General features: G+C 42.9%; 1 protein-coding gene across 1 annotated transcript; it reads right to left on the reverse strand.

Moving 5' to 3' along the window:
* Positions 1 to 1,882: 1,882 nt before the first annotated feature.
* On the reverse strand, positions 1,883 to 7,991 carry LOC125543388 (glycosyltransferase-like KOBITO 1). Its single transcript, XM_048706712.1, has 11 exons — positions 7,492 to 7,991; positions 6,077 to 6,226; positions 5,947 to 5,999; positions 5,425 to 5,533; positions 4,345 to 4,479; positions 4,224 to 4,268; positions 3,386 to 3,573; positions 3,115 to 3,256; positions 2,776 to 2,822; positions 2,592 to 2,679; positions 1,883 to 2,476 (listed from the first exon to the last, which is right to left on the reverse strand). The coding sequence occupies exons 1-11, from the start codon at positions 7,879 to 7,881 to the stop codon at positions 2,204 to 2,206; spliced, it is 1,620 nt and encodes a 539-aa protein (XP_048562669.1). The 5' UTR covers positions 7,882 to 7,991; the 3' UTR covers positions 1,883 to 2,203.
* Positions 7,992 to 20,102: the final 12,111 nt, after the last annotated feature.

The raw sequence follows: 20,102 nt of genomic DNA on the forward strand, positions 1-20,102 counted from the left end.
ATTGGTCAAACTTTAAAAGGTTTGAGTAGGACATACCTAAAACTTCTAATATTTTTAGGACGAAGTAGATCGTATCTCTGGACCACCACCACCTCGGTTTGACACTGAGCCCCCACATCCGATTCTAGCCTCTTCACCTGTTATCATTACCTTGGAACGTCGGAAGATGAGTTTTTTTATGGGCAGCCATTCAACACACTTTATTTGTTAATCACAAAGGTTACATCATTCATAAGAAGCGTTAGGAGGAAGCCAGTTCAACACACTTTATTTGTTAGATCTAGCTACCTCATGTGTGACCTTATTAGCTTTCCTTGGGCAATGATCAAAGACAATTTTACCAAAATACTTGCCCTCATCGAGTAATCATGAAGTATTGAGGAACTCGCGGAAAATCCACTCGCAGTAGATTGTAGCATTACAATTGGTAAACAAGGGTACTATTTGAGAACCTTTAGTGGCTAAGGATCAGAAGTTCACACTACAGTAAAGGTGATACTCCCTCGTTCCAAAATATAAGGTGTGTCAGTTTTCCCAAATGTCAACCACATGCGTGTTTGACCAAAAAATTTAGAAAAAAGTGTCAGTGTCTAGAATACCAAATTTGTATGATTAGATCTAACGCGGAAAGTATATTCAAATTTTATTTATCTAGTATTGTAGATGTCATTTTATTCTATAGTCTTGCTCAAACATATATAAGTTTAGCTTGCGCGAAATGGGATACACCTTATATTCTGGAACGAAGGAAGTATTAACTAAAAGTATAGATCATGTTTGTCGCAAAAGGAGAGAAAGAGGAGTGCGTCCAAATGTCACTGAGATGAAATAATGAAGAGAAAGTAAGGTGCCGGAAAATATATGGCCTGCCATAAATAAACCTGAAGATTGAGTTGTAACAATAGATTTGCGAATAATAATAATAGTAATAATAATAATAATAATAATAAAAGCTATGACAATAAATCTCTTTTTTGTGGTAAAAACTGGGCTCGGTCTTGTACTCCCAAGTTTGTCATACGCCAATGCCACATTGTTCAGAAAAGTTTCTTCAGAAAAGGAATTGTTCAAGAGAGAAGTCATTGTCACCAAAGTCTAAGATACAACCCCGAACTTCAAAACAGTCTACTTTACAACATCAAACTTTCAAAACCAGACAAAAACCAACCCTGCACTGGTTTCAACACAATTTTGACTAGTTTTGACCATTGACCGCCTAGTCAGCATCCTAGTCACCCCGCAAGTCACCCTCCGACTAACCCCGAATGTGTATTTTCCTTCTAGTTTTTTTTATCTATTTGGCAAAACATTTTGGAACTTTCCAGAATACAAGGGTAGTGCTCATTTTTGAGATTTTTTTTTCCATTTGTTTTTCTGATTTTGTTTTGGCCAATTTTGACCAAAAATGGTCTTAAATGTGTATTTCCATTATACTTTTTAGCTATTTGAAAAGACTTTCTCATGTTGAATACGAGGGTAGTGTTCATTTTGAGAAAAAAAAATCCCATGCCTTTTTGAAGAAAAAGAACATTACATGGCCAAATTTTCACCTAAAATGGACTTGAATGTGTATTTTCCTTCTAATTGTTTATCTGTTTGGCAAAACATTTTGAAACTTTCCTACATTGAATCACATTGTAGTTTTGAAAATTTTCTAGAAACTTCAATTAAGTGGATGGGTATCAACGATGCTGACTAGGTAGTCAATGGTCAAAACCAGTCAAAACTAAACCAGTCGACTTTTGTCACGTTTTGGAACTTTAAGGTTGTGAAGTTGACAATTTTGAAGTTCAGAATTGTGTCTTAAGACTTTAATGACAAAGTTCAGGGTTGTAATATGAACTTCTCCCATTGTTCAGCCATGATTTAAGAATATCATAACTTGAGAAAAGTTTCATCAGTATTTCATTTGGATCAACGACCAATAAAATATGGTCAAATATCACATTCCTCTCACTGGGACAAGGTTTACCTCAATCTAAGGTTCAAAATTGACAGCAGGATACATCATAAGACATCGGCGGTTAACAAGACAACGCAACGCCCAACAACCCCAGCCCTATCTGTACATATACGTGGTGACAATCTATAGTCCTGCACCCAAGACGAGATGTATGTGCTCAAACGTACAGTCAACACTGCATGGTTAGGAACCTCTTGGCAGCCACAAGAATCAAGCAAGCCTCCAGCATTTCCCATAATTTCATGACAATGCGCTTTCCATGAGCTCAAGGAAACCAGGGGGTGACATTGGCGGCATCGCTTCTTCCTGGACATCAATCATTTCCAGAATCTTTCTTGCAGTTGCTTGAGAATTGTCATTACCGCCTTCTTTCAAGGTTGTGGTCTGCGAGGCTGTTACTTTGGTGTGGATAGACTCATTGTTTTCAAGACCAATGTTTGCTTTAGGGTGTGCTTTTGCAGAAGTTACTGCATCGATGAAGATGCCAGATTCCTTGAGACCACGAATAATAGCCTGGAAAGATGAGGCATAGCTTAGCAGCATTCAAGTAACTTGTCACGTTTATGAGTCAATTCCTTCATTACTGAAATTAAACTGCTATTTATTCTATTTTGAGATCAAGGTTTACCATTGGTGCATATATGCGTGTTAAAACGCCCTTCCTCAAAAGCTTCAAATTTGTATCTTTGTCAGTCCATACAACATGTTCCCGGTACCTGGACATAAGTATCCAAATAAATATAAGGCCTACTTCAGGACAGGGGTAGGAAGGGAAGAACTGCAGTTGTGCAGATGGATAATAAGGGAGTTACCAGTTCCTCATCTCTTGCTCGGTAGCTGTTGATGCAATTATGAAGGCCTGACATGTCAGAGGAAAGGCAAACAAATTAGGTTTGTCACTTTTGTTATTCATCCAAACAAAATTTCATACTGAAGCTGCATTAGCAGCAAAAAACTAAAATTCAGAAAAGGTTATCTTCTCATTCTTAAGAGCTGGTTTGTTCTGTGTCATACTATTCTAGATAGTGCATTGCTGTTGTACTTTTAACTGACACCCATGCACCACTCCAATAAACAAAAATGCATGTTGTTTGATCAGGTGACCAAATGCTGCAGAGGTGCAGCAAAGGAAAGAAACAAACATAACTCACCAATCTGTCAAACTCCAAGATAAAACATCGTTTCACATCCTCCTTTGTTGGCTTACAGCCACACCTATCCCTTCTTGAAGTTAAGTCCGAGAACTTTGTGTAAGTGTAATGCAGAATAGCAGCCTCCTCCAACTTAATTTCACTACAGGAAAACAGATAACAGATGGCTAAATAATTTAGTAGAAACATTTCCCCAGAATTGACTTGAACTTGTGAGCTGAACACTAGAAGAAAAGAAAAACTCCACAAAATCAGATATCTGGCATCATACTTCGGGGATTTCATGTAATTATGCCATCTATGAGCACCATTCGGACGCATATGCTCCTGGACCCTTGCCGCTGATTTCCCATTACCATAAGTGAGGAAGTAGTTTGGATTACCCCGCGTGGCCTCTTTGTATAGGCCAAAGTATGTATCCTTCGGAAGATGATCGTAGTTCTTCTTAAACATGGAAACCTGCAGGTACACAAACATGGTACTATAAGAGTGTGTTTGGATTTTTAGCTGCACAGGCTATAGCCTAGATGGGTAAACTAGCACATTTTAGCTAAGTCACACTCTCCCCTGCCCCTTAATTATGTAACCACCTCTTAAGAGATCGACCTGGCAGTTAAGGTGGGCAGGTACCGACTTTTTTGCATCACTCGAGTATTTGCCAATGGGAGCGATTGAGCAGATTTGGCTCTTCACCAGACGAGTATTGTCTAGCCCAACCAGGCTACCATGCCGCCAAAAGGGAGGGATATTTGTAAGGTTCCAAACACATCGAGCAAGGCTACAAAGTACCTAACCGGGGATCCAAAAGTTCCCCTATACTTCCTCTGTATCAAAATATAAGACGTTTTTTGACACTGTCATAGTGTCAAAAGGCGTCTTATATTATGATACGGAGGGAGTATAAATTAATTGCAGTAATTAATTTATTGGCAACTCGAGAGATAATCTCTGCGAGTGAATAGACCACCACCAACTTAGATCTTTATAAGAGTAAAGATAAGGATTGGTTTTTTTTGGAACGAAAGGGGTTGCCCCCCCTGCCCCAATTTTATAAATTGAAGCAGAATAAGGATTGGTATTTTATAGCGTGGATTACGCCTTTTGCATACCTCAGTAAAAGGATCTTTAATGTCATCCCGCTCAACGCTGCTCTCCTAAGAGAAAGAAATCATACCAGTCAGATGTGAAATGTATTACCAAATTCAACAACAGATCAGCTCTGCAACTCACATAGTTGGGGAAGATAACCATGTCAACATTATCAGGAACATCCAAAAGCAGCCGCCTAAGAGAGTACTCCCTGGCACCCGCTGGATGAATTAACTCGTCGGTATCAAGATGTATGATCCAATCCATTCCAGCCTCCTGTGATAATCAAGCAGGGAAGCTCACGCTAAACTCACGGCAAAACAAAAGGCCTTATCAAAATCCAACAAAAGCATGTAAAATTTCCTCATAACTATAGCAAATATTTAAAATCTTGTGATGTCTGTAACCAAGTGACTGATGTAAACTCACATCCTTGTTACACCCTTAACAAACTAACAAGGCATATTAACACGACCGGAGTTTCTTTAATTTTTGGTTAATGGAAGTAGAGATTTGGGCTAAGATTTACACAACAGTGAACAGACTTTCGGCACAAAAGAAAACACAATACAATTGTTTATCAAGGAGTAAATCAGGTATGTGCGTTCCTGTTTGTACTATATGTACTCTACATACACACTGTACCAGAGACAATATTTTACTTTTTTTTGAAAGGGGGACAATATTTACTAGTGTTAGTTAAATTCCTATCTGCTATATATGTTATGTTGTACTAGTGATGATAAATAGATATTGTTGTTAGTGCTAAAAATTCAACAGAGACCAGAATATTATTCGATGATGATTATGGTCCCTGGCACACACATACACACACACAAAAGAGTTGAAATAGTAAGGTGGTAGCTAACAATAGATAACACGAAGAGAGCCAGTGTTTGTGAATGAAATGAAGACAATTATCTATAATAAATCTTACACAAGGACATGAATGTCAAAATTTATAATTAAGCGGGTACTACCAGACATATCAAATGAAATAGCTCCTAACCCCATGCTCAGCTGCCAGACCTAACCTAGTAGCTTTCTGTACAGTTGAGTTTTTTGGCCTTTGTTCTTGGTTTAAGATATGTTGCTTTTTTCACTTGTGCTTTGTTTTGTTTAAGCTTAGCTCTGTAAAACTCAAGTCATTTGGAAGCGCTTTCTTCTAATACAAAATGATAGGCGGTCAGGTGCGTGTTCAAGAAAAGAATTAGCTCATACCCTTGCCATAACAATAGCCATTTCCATGTTAAGTGACTGCTTAACAAAAAGCTCATAATTGCATGGCTTGTAAAAGAAACCTGAAAGCCAAGTTTCATTCCAAATGCGGCTGAAAATGATAGAAACAAGATAGGTTTAGACAATCAAAACATCATGAATATACATCAGCAAAGTTGTTAGCAAAATATATATCATATAATTCGTTAATTCCCTTGCACAAGAAAAAAAGAGTACACGATTCATGTACAACAATACTTCAGAACATTCAAAGTTCAATTAACGGCATTGTGATACAAGTAATTTCCAACATTTCTTATACCTCTACACGCATCATTTTCGGCAATACTGTCAGAATTTATCAATGCATGCCTTATCAGTTTTCATTGTTAAGTTAGTATTTACAGTTTTTGAATATTATGGTAGCCGTAGATGGAATTTTCTATGACAAATTACACATACTAGCTTTGTTAATTCAAAAACTAAGTTCGGAAATGAGTGTAACTGTTGAGCATGTCACCATACCTTCTGTCCTGTTGTTCTTTTAGTTCTTTAGTTCTGTAAATAATTTTTACACCCTAAAACAGAGGCACATAAAGTCAGAACAAGATCAGACAAAGTTCACATAACAAAAGGACATGGAGAAATTAATTACCCGGATAGATTCGAGAACAGAAGTAACAGCTGGTTTAGCAGCCTCTCCTTCAACAAATAGAATAAAGTGTGAAACACCAATGACCTTGTGATAATACAACCATGGAAGAATTTGGTGTAAGCTAGCAGATGTGCTTCCCGTTATACAGATCTGCAGTGTCACGAATAGATACCCAAGGATAAAATTAGTTCAACATAAGCATCGGGCGGTGCTCATCAAGACTTAGATATGTGCACTAGATTCTCACAATTAAAACATGATCTGATGTGAAGTTGAATAGTAGTTTTAGTCAAGTTGATTACTATTTTTAAAGACAAAAAATAGGCAAATTGGGTGATAATATATTATGGCCTGTGGTTTGATTTTGGCAAGTCTTCCCTATTTCATCACATATCTAAATCCATATGAGCATCATATATCCTGTTCTTCAAACTTGCTATTCAAGATACTTGGCATACATGCCTAAAGTCCCATCCATCTTGATTATGATACAGGAATGTACATATAGTGGGGAAATGTGCTAGTAATCCATCACCAGTACTGCCCCATTTCTTCATAAGATTATAGCGACTGCAAGTTTCTTTATACTGAGCCAAAATTGCTCATCATTAAGCATTGCCAGCGAATCTGTGCACCAATGAGCCACCATGTTCCCTTCTCAGTGCCTAAACACCACACCAACCGCAAAGAAACAAGAAGCCAGCTCCCAGAAGTATAATCTTTTTTATTACATAATTTCGCCAAATGAACAATTTGAACAGGCACCTAATATTTGACTTCCTAAGTCACCACTACAATTCTGCAAGTATCATTCTTGCAGAACCTAGTGAACACAATTTCTCACTGAGCCATGAAAAGTTCACCAAAAGATTGTACTGTGTGAACAAATGCAAGATTGCAAATCAAGCTTTCTAAAAACTCTGGCATCCAAGTTCATAGAAGGCTGCACCGCTCAACACTTGAAGAAATGGCTATGCAACTACTGACCTCTAGATCGCATCAGCAATGTTCGGTGTTAATGGAAGGGAAGAAACGGCACATTCTATAACAGTCAAGTGGCACTTGAAATACCACAAATCTGCTCTAAAAGATGGGCCTTTTCACTGTGAAGTAACAAAACAACCTTAGATGAGTAAAGGTCAGCCTATTAGCCAACTATTCAAGACCCTTCCATGAGTATATTACTAAGTGCTACTGTGCCACGGTATATGATCTCTTCCCCACAATCTCAAAAGCAACGGGATCAAATCATATCACCAGTGCAACTTCAAATTCTCTGCCCACAGCTCAATATGACAACTCCTCGGATCGCATCTACACTAGTCACAATTTCGTAGCACGAGATCACATCGAACCGCTCTAAAAATGAGGATCTCTAAGCGCAGATCAGATCGGAGCCAGAGGGCATGCCGCACCTTGGGGGTTATAGCGGTGTCGGTGTCGAAGCTCCAGCCTCGGTAGAGAGAGATTCCGTGGGAGGAGGCGCTCCGGCCGAGGATCTCGGCGCAGTCGGCGGCCGCGGAGGAGGCCGACGCGGATGATACGGCGAAGTAGGAGCCTCGGCCTCCCGTGGAGGATGAGGAGGAGCCCAGTGGGCTGTTCTCCATGCCGGGGAACCGCTGCGTGTCCGCGGGCCACACGGTGCCGGTGGGGTCGCGCATGCCGCCGCGCCACTGGAGCGCGAAGGCGAACGCGGCGAGCGCGAGCGGCAGCAGCGTGAGGAGGAGGAGCACGCGCATCGCGAACACCGCCGCCCCTCCGGCGCCGGCCGCGGAGGAGGAGGAGGCGCTGCGGTAGCCCGCCATTGGGGAGAGTCGGTGGCGGGTTGGTGGAGACCTCCGTCCGCCCCTCTGGTTGTGGAGCTGCTCCCCAGCGAGCGTTGCCGGAAGGAGACTGGAGAGAGCTGAGCATTCTGCGGGCTGGGCCTTGAGTAGGGCGGTGAAGTGCGGCAAGATGTTGGGCAGTCGACGAATTGTCCATGGGCCGGTGGAGAGCACGAGAGCTATGTCTATCAGGCCGGCCCATTAAGCAGATCGCTCGCTGCTAAATGGTATGGATAATAAGAATAGCCTAAAAAAAGGTATGGATAATTTCATCCGCACCCTTATTATTTGCACTAATTCATCGGATATAGATGAAGGTATGGATTTTGGTCAGCCGGATATCCGACGGGTATGATAGTGGATATGGTATCAGTAATATCCGACAGGTGAGAATTATACGATATGTTTTTACAGATTATCCGAGGTTATCAAACATGAATATGTGATTAATTTAGCCAATTCGACGAGCTCAAATACCCAACTAAACCATTTATAAGAATCATATCATATAAATAGAGTAAAACCATAACCCTGATAGCACCTTAGTGTATGACCACAATTACAGTCGTGGTCATCACAGTAGTAGGCGTCGCTGACCGCATCTCTCTGACCAAGTGCTATGCACTCTTCACTCTATGTCTTTAGGGTCTTTGATTTAAAGGATTATTATAGGATCTTTGAAGAATTAGAATCCATAGAATTTTTTCCTACGTTGGTCGTTTGATTCATATGATTGAATCATATAGGAATTTTTCCTAAGGATGCATCTTGTACTACATTTCACAGGAATTTTAACATTCACTTTAACCTCTTGGAAGAAATCCTTTAGGGCTCCTCTGATTCAAAGGAATTCCATAGGATGTTTGGAGGGTTAGAATTCTTAGGAATTTTTCCTACATTGGTCATTTCATTCATAGGATTGAACCCTATAGAAATTTTTTCTATGGAATCATGTGTACTACATTTCATTGGAAATCTAGCATCCACTCCAACCACTTTTTTCACTTTCTTTGTTTTTTCTGTGGCATCAAACACTCTGTGATAATCCTATGGGATTCAAGTGGACATGCCACTCCAACCCTTTATTTTTCCTATTCCCGTGTTTTGAGAATCCTGTGAATCAAATAGGGCCAACGTAGGAATAGAAAAAATATAGGATTGAAATGGCATGTTCATTGGATCCCTATAGGATTTGAGTTTGCTGATTGATTGTGTCACGGGAAGGACAAAGGATTTCTTCCAAAAGGTTGAAGTGGATGTTAAAATTCTTGTGAAATGTAGTACAAAATGAGTCCTTAGAAAAAATCCTATATGATTCAATCCTATGAATCAAACGAGCAACGTAGGAAAAATTTCTATGGATTCTAATCCTTCAAAGATCCTATGAATTCCTTTAAATCAAAGAGACCCTTATTCTTCCTGTGACACAGTCAATCAAACAAACTCAAATCCCATAGGAATCCAATGGACATGCCATTTCAATCCTAATTTTTTTCTATTCCTGCGTTTTTGTAGTCCTACGAATCAATTGTGACACGGGGAAAACAAATGATTTCTTTCAAGAGGTTGGAGTGGATGTTAAAATTCCTGTAAAATGTAGTACAAAATGAATCCTTAGGAAAAAACCTACATGATTCAATCCTATGAATCAAACGACCAACGTATAGGAAAAATTCCTATGAATTCTAAAGTTTTTCTTGCATGTGAGCAAGCACACCAGCTATATGCGCATGCATGTTATGCGCATACATCAGCATATATGTACATATAGTATGTGTAAACTCCTCCCGTTTCAAAATATAGTGCTTTCTCTATTTCCATGCTTCAGCTTTGACCATAAATTTAACCAACGAGAACGACTGCGATGGGAGAAAAAGTTATGCCAGTGAATTCGTATTCAAAAGAAGTTTCAATTATATAATTTTTGCTTCCACCGTAGTCAGTCTCGTTGATTAAATTTATGGTCAAAGTTGGACCTAGGAAGCGCGGGCGCATTATATTTTGAAATGGAGGGAGTATAATTTATAATCTCTACTCCTAAAAGGGAAGTTGGCAACTTCTTCTCATCGTTTATTTTTGTCTGATTTATTTTTGTCTCACCTCCTACCACCCCCTCTCACTGAATTGTTCTCCCTTCCATTAAAAACCAAATCTCATTAAACCGGTGAGATCTTATTTCGTGCTTGTTTTGGCAGATGTTGATCCAATTCAATCACGTTAATAATAGGTAATTAAGAATTCAGAGATCGCAACATATACGTGAGATCACATTCCTAAAAGAAAGACATAAGATTTTTCTCGATAACCTTTCAAAACAAAATCAGATACTCCTCAATAACAAATTATTAATTTCACACACTATGCCATTTATTATTATTATTATCTCCAATATTAATTGTCAACCACAACTTTCCTGATACAACAAAAATAACATATATTTTTCTTATCTTACCAAATCACATATATTTCTTATCATAGAAAATCACATATATTTGCTTATCATACCAAACCACATATATCTCTAGCATTAAAGGGGAGTTGGTACGCCGCATTCGTGCACCCCTGTGGAAGGACGTTGTCGGTTTCATATCCGGCGTATCTCGTTGTAGGGGTCCTAAGCTAGGCGTGTTGGAGCGATGGTAACATGTGAAGGAAATATGCCCTAAAGGCAATAATAAAGTTGTTATTTATATTTCCTTATATCATGATAAATGTTTATTATTAATGCTAGAATTGTATTAACCTAAAACTTAGTACATGTGTGAATACATAGACAAACTGAGTGTCACTAGTATGCCTCTACTTGACTAGCTCGTTAATCAAAGATGGTTAAGTTTTCTAGCCATGGGCAAGAGTTATCATTTGATGAACGGGATCACATCATTAGAGCATGATGTGATTGACTTGACCCATCCGTTAGCTTAGCACTATGACCGTTTAGTTTGTTGCTATTGCTTTCTTCATAACTTATACATGTTCCTATGACTACGAGATTATGCAACTCCCGAATACCGGAGGAACACTTAATGTGATATCAAACGTCACAACGTAACTGGGTGACTATAAAGATGCTCTACAGGTGTCTCCGATGGTGTTTATTGAGTTGGCATATATCGAGATTAGGATTTGTCACTCCGTGTATCGGAGAGGTATCTCTGGGCCCTCTCAGTAATGCACATCATTATAAGCCTTGCAAGCAATGTGACTAATGAGTTAGTTACGGGATGTTGCATTACAGAACGAGAAAAGAGACTTTCCAGTAACGAGATTGAACTAGGTATTGAGATACCGGCGATCGAATCTCGGGCAAGTAACATACCGATGACAAAGGGAACAACGTATATTGTGTTGGGTGTTGGGGAACGTTGCAGAAAATAAAATTTTCCTACGGTTTCACCAAGATCCATCTATGAGTTCATCTAGCAATGAGTGATTAGATGCATCTACGTACCTTGGAGATCGCGAGCGGAAGCGTTCAAAGAACGGGGATCATGTAGTCAAACACGACGTGATCCAAATCACCGGAGATCCTAGCACCGAACGGACAGCACCTCCCGTTTAACACACGTACGGTTAGCGTAACGTCTCCTTCTTCTTGATCCAGTAAGAAGGGAAGGGAGAGGTTGAGGAAGATGGCTCCAGGCAGCAGCACGACGACGTGGTTGTGATGGAGCTACAGTACTCTCAGGCTTCGCCAAGCGCTATGGAGGAGGAGGGGTGTTGGAGAGGGGAGAAGGAGGCAACAAAGGCATGGGAGAAAAAGCCTCCTTCCCTCACTATATATAGGAGGGCCAAGGGGGGGGGCCGGCCCTAGGAGATCCAATCTCCTAGGGTGGGGCGGCGGCCAAGGGGGTTTCCCTCCCCCCCAAGGCACCTAGGAGGTGCCTTCCCCATTGGGACTCTTCCCTCTTGAAACCCTAGGCGCATGGGCCTCTTGGGGCTGGTGCCCTTGCCCATGTAGGCCAAGGCGCACCCCCTACAGCCCATGTGGCCCCCCGGGACAGGTGGCCCCACCCGGTGGACCCCCGGGACCCTTCCGGTGGTCCCGGTACAATACCGATGACCCCGAAACTTGTCCCGATGGCCGAAACAGGACTTCCCATATATAATCTTTACCTCCGGACCATTCCGGAACTCCTCGTGACGTCCGGGATCTCATCCGGATCCGAACAACATTCGGGTTACTGCATATACATATCCCTACAACCCTAGCGTCACCGAACCTTAAGTGTGTAGACCCTACGGGTTCGGGAGACAAGCAGACATGACCGAGACGATTCTCCGGTCAATAACCAACAGCGGGATCTGGATACCCATGTTGGCTCCCACATGCTCCACGATGATCTCATCGGATGAACCACGATGTCGAGGATTCAATCAACCCCGTATGCAATTCCCTTTGTCAATCGATATGTTACTTGCCCGAGATTCGATCGTCGGTATCCCAATACCTCGTTCAATCTCGTTACCGGCAAGTCACTTTACTCGTACCGTAATGCATGATCCCGTGACCAGACACTTGGTCACTTTGAGCTCATTATGATGATGCATTACCGAGTGGGCCCAGTGATACCTCTCCGTCATACGGAGTGAAATCCCAGTCTTGATCCATGTCACCCAACAGACACTTTCGGAGATACCCGTAGTCTACCTTTATGGTCACCCAGTTACGTTGTGACGTTTGGTATACCCAAAGCACTCCTACGGTATCCGGGAGTTACACGATCTCATGGTCTAAGGAAAAGATACTTTGACATTGGAAAACTCTAGCAAACAAACTATACGATCTTGTGCTATGTTTAGGATTGGGTCTTGTCCATCACATCATTCTCCTAATGATGTGATCTCGTTATCAATGACATCCAATGTCCATAGTCAGGAAACCATGACTATCTGTTGATCAACGAGCTAGTCAACTAGAGGCTCACTAGGGACATGTTGGTGTCTGTTATTCACACATGTATTACGATTTCCGGATAACACAATTATAGCATGAATAAAGACAATTACCATGAACAAGGAAATATAATAATAATGCTTTTATTATTGCCTCTAGGGCATATTTCCAACATATTGTTACGCGGTTTGACCGATAAAGATCTTCGTAGAATATATAGGAACCAATATGAGCATCCAGGTTCTGCTATTGGTTATTGACCGGAAGTGAGTCTCGGTCATGTCTACATAGTTCTCGAACCCGTAGGGTCCGCACGCTTAACGTTCGATGGTGATCGGTATTATGAGTTTATGTGTTTTGATGTACCGAAGGTAGTTCGGAGTCCCAGATGTGATCACGGACATGAAGAGGAGTCTCGAAATGGTCGAGACATAAAGATCGATATATTGGAAGGCTATGTTCGGACATCGGAATGGTTCCTGATGAGTTCGGGCATTTACCGGAGTACCGAGGGGTTACCGGAACCCCGCGGGGAGTCAATGGGCCTTATTGGGCCTTAGTGGGAGAGAGGAGGGTTGGAAATATGCCCTAGAGGCAATAATAAAATGGTTATTATTATATTTCTTTGTTCATGATAATTGTCTATTGTTCATGCTATAATTGTGTTATCCGATCGTAATACATGTGTGAATACATAGACCACAACACGTCCCTAGTGAGCCTCTAGTTGACTAGCTCGTTGATCAAAAGATAGTCATGGTTTCCTGACTATGGACATTGGATGTCATTGATAACGGGATCACATCATTAGGAGAATGATGTGATGGACAAGACCCAATCCTAAGCATAGCTAAAGATCGTGTAGTTCGTTTGCTAGAGCTTTTCCAATGTCAAGTATCTTTCCTTAGACCATGAGATCGTGTAACTCCCGGATACCGTAGGAGTGCTTTGGGTGTACCAAACGTCACAACGTAACTGGGTGACTATAAAGGTATACTACGGGTATCTCCGAAAGTGTCTGTTGGGTTGACACGGATCAAGACTGGGATTTGTCACTCCGTATGACGGAGAGGTATCACTGGGCCCACTCGGTAATGCATCATCATAATGAGCTCAAAGTGACCAAGTGTCTGGTCACGGGATCATGCATTACGGTATGAGTAAAGTGACTTGCCGGTAACGAGATTGAACGAGGTATTGGGATACCGACGATCGAATCTCGGGCAAGTAACATACCGATTGACAAAGGGAATTGTATACGGGGTTGATTGAATCCTCGACATCGTGGTTCATCCGATGAGATCATCGTGGAGCATGTGGGAGCCAACATGGGTATCCAGATCCCGCTGTTGGTTATTGACCGGAGAGTCGTCTCGGTCATGTCTGCATGTCTCCCGAACCCGTAGGGTCTACACACTTAAGGTTCGGTGACGCTAGGGTTGGGATATGTATATGCAGTAACCCGAATGTTGTTCGGAGTCCCGGATGAGATCCGGACGTCACGAGGAGTTCCGGAATGGTCTGGAGGTAAAGAATTATATATAGGAAGTGCTATTTCGGCCATCGGGACAAGTTTCGGGGTTATCGGTATTGTACCGGGACCACCGGAAGGGTCCCGCCCACCGGGTGGGTACGCCCCGGCCATCCCGGGTGTAGCCGGGCTGGCTAATGGGCAGGGACGCCCAAGGGCATGCCTAGGTTTCAAAGGAGGTAAGTGAGACCTTGGTGCTTGGGGGGGGAACCTCCTTGTCGGCCTTTTTTTTTTGTTTGTGTTTTTTTGGAGATTGGATCTCCTAGGGCCGGCGCCCCCCCTAGGCCCTCCTATATATAGTGGGGGAAGGAGGGCTTTTTCATCCATGCCTTTGGTTGCCTCCTTCTCCCTCTCCAACACCTCCTCCTCCTCCATAGCGCTTGGCGAAGCCCTGACGGAGTACTGCAGCTCCATCACCACCACGCCGTCGTGCTGCTGCTGGAGCCATCTTCCTCAACCTCTCCTTCCCTCTTGCTGGATCAAGAAGAAGGAGACGTTACGCTGACCGTACGTGTGTTGAACGCGGAGGTGCCGTCCGTTCGGTGCTAGGATCTCCGGTGATTTGGATCACGTCGTGTTCGACTACCTCATCCCCGTTCTTTGAACGCTTCCGCTCGCGATCTACAAAGGTATGTAGATGCATCCGATCACTCGTTGCTAGATGAACTCATAGATGGATCTTGGTGAAACCGTAGGAAAATTTTTGTTTTCTGCAACGTTCCCCAACAGTGGCATCATGAGCTAGGTCTATGCGTAGTTCTTCTTGCGCGAGTAGAACACAATTTGTTGTGGGCGTAGATGTTGTCAACTTTCTTGCCGCTACTAGTCTTATCTTGCTTCAACGGTATTGTGGGATGAAGCGGCCCGGACCAACCTTACACGTACGCTTACGTGAGACCGGTTCCACCGACTAACATGCACTAGTTGCATAAGGTGGCTGGCGGGTGTCTGTCTCTCCCACTTTAGTTGGAGCGGATTCGATGAAAAGGGTCCTTATGAAGGGTAAATAGAAGTTGACAAATCACGTTGTGGCTTTCACGTAGGTAAGAAAACGTTCTTGCTAGAACCCTACTTCAGCCACGTAAAACTTGCAACAACAATTAGAGGACGTCTAACTTGTTTTTTGCAGCAAGTGCTTTGTGATATGATATGGCCAAAGTTGTGATGAATGATGAATGATATATGTGATGTATGAGATGTTCATGCTATTGTAATAGGAATCACGACTTGCATGTCGATGAGTATGACAACCGGCAGGAGCCATAGGAGTTGTCTTTATTTTTTGTATGACCTGCGTGTCATTGAGAAACGCCATGTAAATTACTTTACTTTATTGCTAAACGCGTTAGCCATAGTAGTAGAAGTAATAGTTGGCGAGCAACTTCATGGAGACACGATGATGGAGATCATGATGATGGAGATCATGGTGTCAAGCTGGTGACAAGATGATCATGGAGCCCCAAGATGGAGATCAAAGGAGCTATGTGATATGGCCATATCATGTCACTGTTATTATTTGATTGCATGTGATGTTTATCATGTTTTGCATCTTGTTTACTTAGAACGGTAGTAAATAAGATGATCCCTCATAATAATTTCAAGAAGTGTTCCCCCTAACTGTGCACCGTTGCGACAGTTCGTTCGTTTCTAAGCATCACGTGATGATCGGGTGTGATAGATTCCAACGTTCACATACAACGGGTGTAAGACAGATTTACACATGCAAACACTTAGGTTGACTTGACGAGCCTAGCATGTACAGACATGGCCTCGGAACACAGAAGACTGAAAGGTCGAGCATGAGTCGTATAGAAGATACGATCAACATGAAGATGTTCACCGATGTTGACTAGTCCGTCTCACGTGATGATCGGACACGGCCTAGTTGACTCGGATCATGTTATACTTAGATGACTAGAAGAGGGATGTCTATCTAAGTGGGAGTTCATTGAATAATTTGATTAGATGAACTTAATTATCATGAACTTAGTCTAAAATATTTACAATATGTCTTGTAGATCAAATGGCCAACGTAGTCCTCAACTTCAACGCGTTCCTAGAGAAAACCAAGCTGAAAGACGATGGCAGCAACTACACGGACTGGGTCCGGAACCTGAGGATCATCCTCATAGCTGCCAAGAAAGATTATGTCCTACAAGCACCGCTGGGTGACGCACCTGTTCTCCCTGCAGAACAAGACGTTATGAACGCTTGGCAGGCACGTACCGATGACTACTCCCTCGTTCAGTGCGGCATGCTTTACAGCTTAGAGCCGGGGCTCCAAAAGCGTTTTGAGAGACATGGAGCATATGAGATGTTCGAAGAGCTGAAAATGGTTTTCCAAGCTCATGCCCGGGTCGAGAGATATGAAGTCTCCGACAAATTCTTCAGCTGTAAGATGGAGGAAAATAGTTCTGTCAGTGAGCACATACTCACTATGTCTGGGTTACATAACCGCTTGAATCAGCTGGGAGTTAATCTCCCGGATGACGCGGTCATTGACAGAATCCTTCAGTCGCTTCCACCGAGCTACAAGAGCTTTGTGATGAACTTCAATATGCAGGGGATGGAAAAGACCATTCCTGAGTATTTGCAATGCTGAAATCAGCAGAGGTAGAGTCAAAAAGGAACATCAAGTGTTGATGGTGAATAAAACCACTAAGTTCAAGAAAGGCAAGGGTAAGAAGAACTTCAAGAAGGACGGCAAGGGAGTTGCCGCGCCCGGTAAGCAAGCTGCCGGGAAGAAGCCAAAGAATGGACCCAAGCCCGAGACTGAGTGCTTTTATTGCAAGGGAAGTGGTCACTGGAAGCGGAACTGCCCCAAATACTTAGCGGACAAGAAGGCCGGCAAACGAAAGGTATATGTGATATACATGTAATTGATGTGTACCTTACCATACTCGTAGTAGCTCTGGGTATTTGATACCGGTCGTTGCAATTTGTAACTCAAAACAGGAGCTGCGAATAAGCGGAGACTGGCGAAGGACGAGGTGACGATGCGCGTGGGAAATGGTTCCAAAGTCGATGTGATCGTCGTCGGCACGCTACCTCTACATCTACCTTCGGGATTAGTTTTAGACCTGAATAATTGTTATTTGGTGCCAGCGTTGAGCATGAACATTATATCTGGATCTTGTTTGATGCGAGACGGTTATTCATTTAAATCGAGAATAATGGTTGTTCTATTTATATGAGAGATATGTTTTATGGTCATGCTCCGATGGTGAATGGTTTATTCTTAATGAATCTCGAGCGTAATGCTACACATATTCATAGTGTGAACCAAAAGATGTAAGGTTGATAATGATAGTCCCACATACTTGTGGCACTGCCGCCTTGGTCACATAGGTGTCAAACGCATGAAGAAGCTCCATGAGATGGACTTTTAGAGTCTCTTGATTATGAATCATTTGACACGTGCGAACCATGCCTCATGGGTAAAATGACCAAGACTCCGTTCTCAGGAACAATGGAGCGAGCAACCAACTTATTGGAAATCATACATACTGATGTGTGCGGTCCAATGAGTGTTGAGGCTCGCGGTGGTATCGTTATGTTCTCACCCTCACTGATGACTTGAGTAGATATGGGTATGTCTACTTAATGAAACACAAGTCTGAGACTTTGAAAAGTTCAAGGAATTTCAGAGTGAGGTTGAGAATCAACGTGACAGGAAAATAAAGTTTCTACGATCAGATCGTGGGAGAATATTGAGTCACGAATTTGGCACACACTTAAGGAAATGTGAATTGTTTCACAACTCACGCCGCCTGGAACACCTCAGCGTAATGGTGTGTCCGAACGTCGTAATCGCACTCTATTAGGTATGGTGCGATCTATGATGTCTCTTACCGATTACCGCTATCATTTTGGGGTATGCTTTAGAGACTGCCGCATTCACTTTAAATAGGGCTCCGTCGAAATCCGTTGAGACGACACCGTATGAATTATGGTTTGGAAGAAACCTGGGGGGGGGGGAAAGGGGGGGGGGGGGGGGGGGGGGGGGGGGGGGGGGGGGGGGGGGGGGGGGGGGGGGGGGGGGGGGGGGGGGGGGGGGGGGGGGGGGGGGGGGGGGGGGGGGGGGGGGGGGGGGGGGGGGGGGGGGGGGGGGGGGGGGGGGGGGGGGGGGGGGGGGGGGGGGGGGGGGGGGGGGGTGGGGGGGGCTAAGCTGTCGTTTTAAGTTGGGATGCGATGCTTATGTAAGATTTCACTGAAAAGCTAGAACCCAAGTTCGAATGCGTCTTGCATAGTACCTAGAAGCTATTGGGTTGATACTTTCTACCCTCTGATCGAGGCAGTCTTTGTGCCAAGAATGGATGCTTTTTTCTAGGACATGAGCTTTTTAAAGAGGGTTATGGGGGGGGGGAAAGGAAGGAACTGTGCAGTATTACTTTGGACGCGAGACAATTTGATTGGACACTTCAGAATAGTTTTATCTTTTTTTCATATCTGTTTGTTTTGCTCTCTGATTGATCTGTTGTTATTTTCCTATGTTCTCCTTCAGGAGGTGCCTGCACCGACTAGAGAGGAAGTTAATGATGATGATCAAGATACTTCTGATCAAGCTCCTACTGAAATTCGAAGGTCCACAAGGACACGTTCCGCACCAGAGTGGTACGGCAACCCTGTCTTGGAAATCATGTTGTTAGACAACGGTGAACCTTCGAACTATGAAGAAGCGATGGCGGGCCCGGATTCCGACAAATGGCTAGAAGCCATGAAATCCGAGATAGGATCCATGTATGAAAACGAAGTATGGACTTTGACTGACTTGCCCGTTGAACGGCGAGCATAGAAAATAAATGGATCTTTAAGAAGAAGACAGACGCGGATGGTAATGTGACCATCTATAAGCTTCGCTAAGGGTTATCGACAAGTTCAAGGGGTTGACTACGATGAGACTTTCTCACCGGTAGCGAAGCTGAAGTCCGTCCGAATCATGTTAGCAATTGCCGCATTCTATGATTATGAGATATGGCAAATGGACGTTAAAACGGCATTCCTTAATGGTTTCCTTAAGGAAGAATTGTATATGATGCAGCCGGAAGGTTTTGTCGATCCTAAGAATGCTGACAAGGTGTGCAAGCTCCAACGCTCGATTTATGGGCTGGTGCAAGCATCTCGGAGTTGGAACATTCGCTTTGATGAGATGATCAAAGCGTTTGGGTTTACGCAGACTTATGGAGAAGCCTGCGTTTACAAGAAAGTGAGTGGGAGCTCTGTAGCATTTCTCATATTATATGTAGATGACATACTTTTGATGGGAAATGATATAGAGCTCTTGGACAGCATTAAGGCCTACTTGAATAAGAGTTTTTCAATGAAGGACCTTGGAGAAGCTGCTTATATATTAGGCATCAAGATCTATAGAGATAGATCAAGACGCCTCATAGGTCTTTCACAAAGCACATACCTTGATAAGATATTGAAGAAGTTCAATATGGATCAGTCTAAGAAGGGGTTCTTGCCTGTGTTGCAAGGTGTGAAATTGAGCTCAGCTCAATGTCCGACCACGGCAGAAGATATAGAAGAGATGAGTGTCATCCCCTATGCCTCAGCCATAGGTTCTATTATGTATGCCATGCTGTGTACCAGACCTGATGTAAACCTTGCCGTAAGTTTGGTAGGAAGGTACCAAAGTAATCCCGGCAAGGAACACTGGACAGCGGTCAAGAATATCCTGAAGTACCTGAAAAGGACTAAGGAAATGTTTCTCGTTTATGGAGGTGACGAAGAGCTCGTCGTAAAGGGTTACGTCGACGCTAGCTTCGACAC

Source organism: Triticum urartu, chromosome 3 (assembly GCF_003073215.2).
Source record: "Triticum urartu cultivar G1812 chromosome 3, Tu2.1, whole genome shotgun sequence".
Lineage (NCBI taxonomy): Eukaryota > Viridiplantae > Streptophyta > Magnoliopsida > Poales > Poaceae > Triticum > Triticum urartu.

What these genes read in the sequence shown, in the direction of transcription:
- LOC125543388 (XM_048706712.1), bottom strand. Translation starts at nt 7,881, where the DNA reads ATGGCGGGCTACCGCAGCGCCTCCTCCTCCTCCGCGGCCGGCGCCGGA. An exon ending in TTAAAGATCCTTTTACTGAG is followed by an intron (nt 3,574 to 4,223) that starts GTATGCAAAAGG and finishes GTGTACCTGCAG; the next exon opens with GTTTCCATGTTTAAGAAGAA. An exon ending in GAGCAAGAGATGAGGAACTG is followed by an intron (nt 2,680 to 2,775) that starts GTAACTCCCTTA and finishes ACTTATGTCCAG; the next exon opens with GTACCGGGAACATGTTGTAT.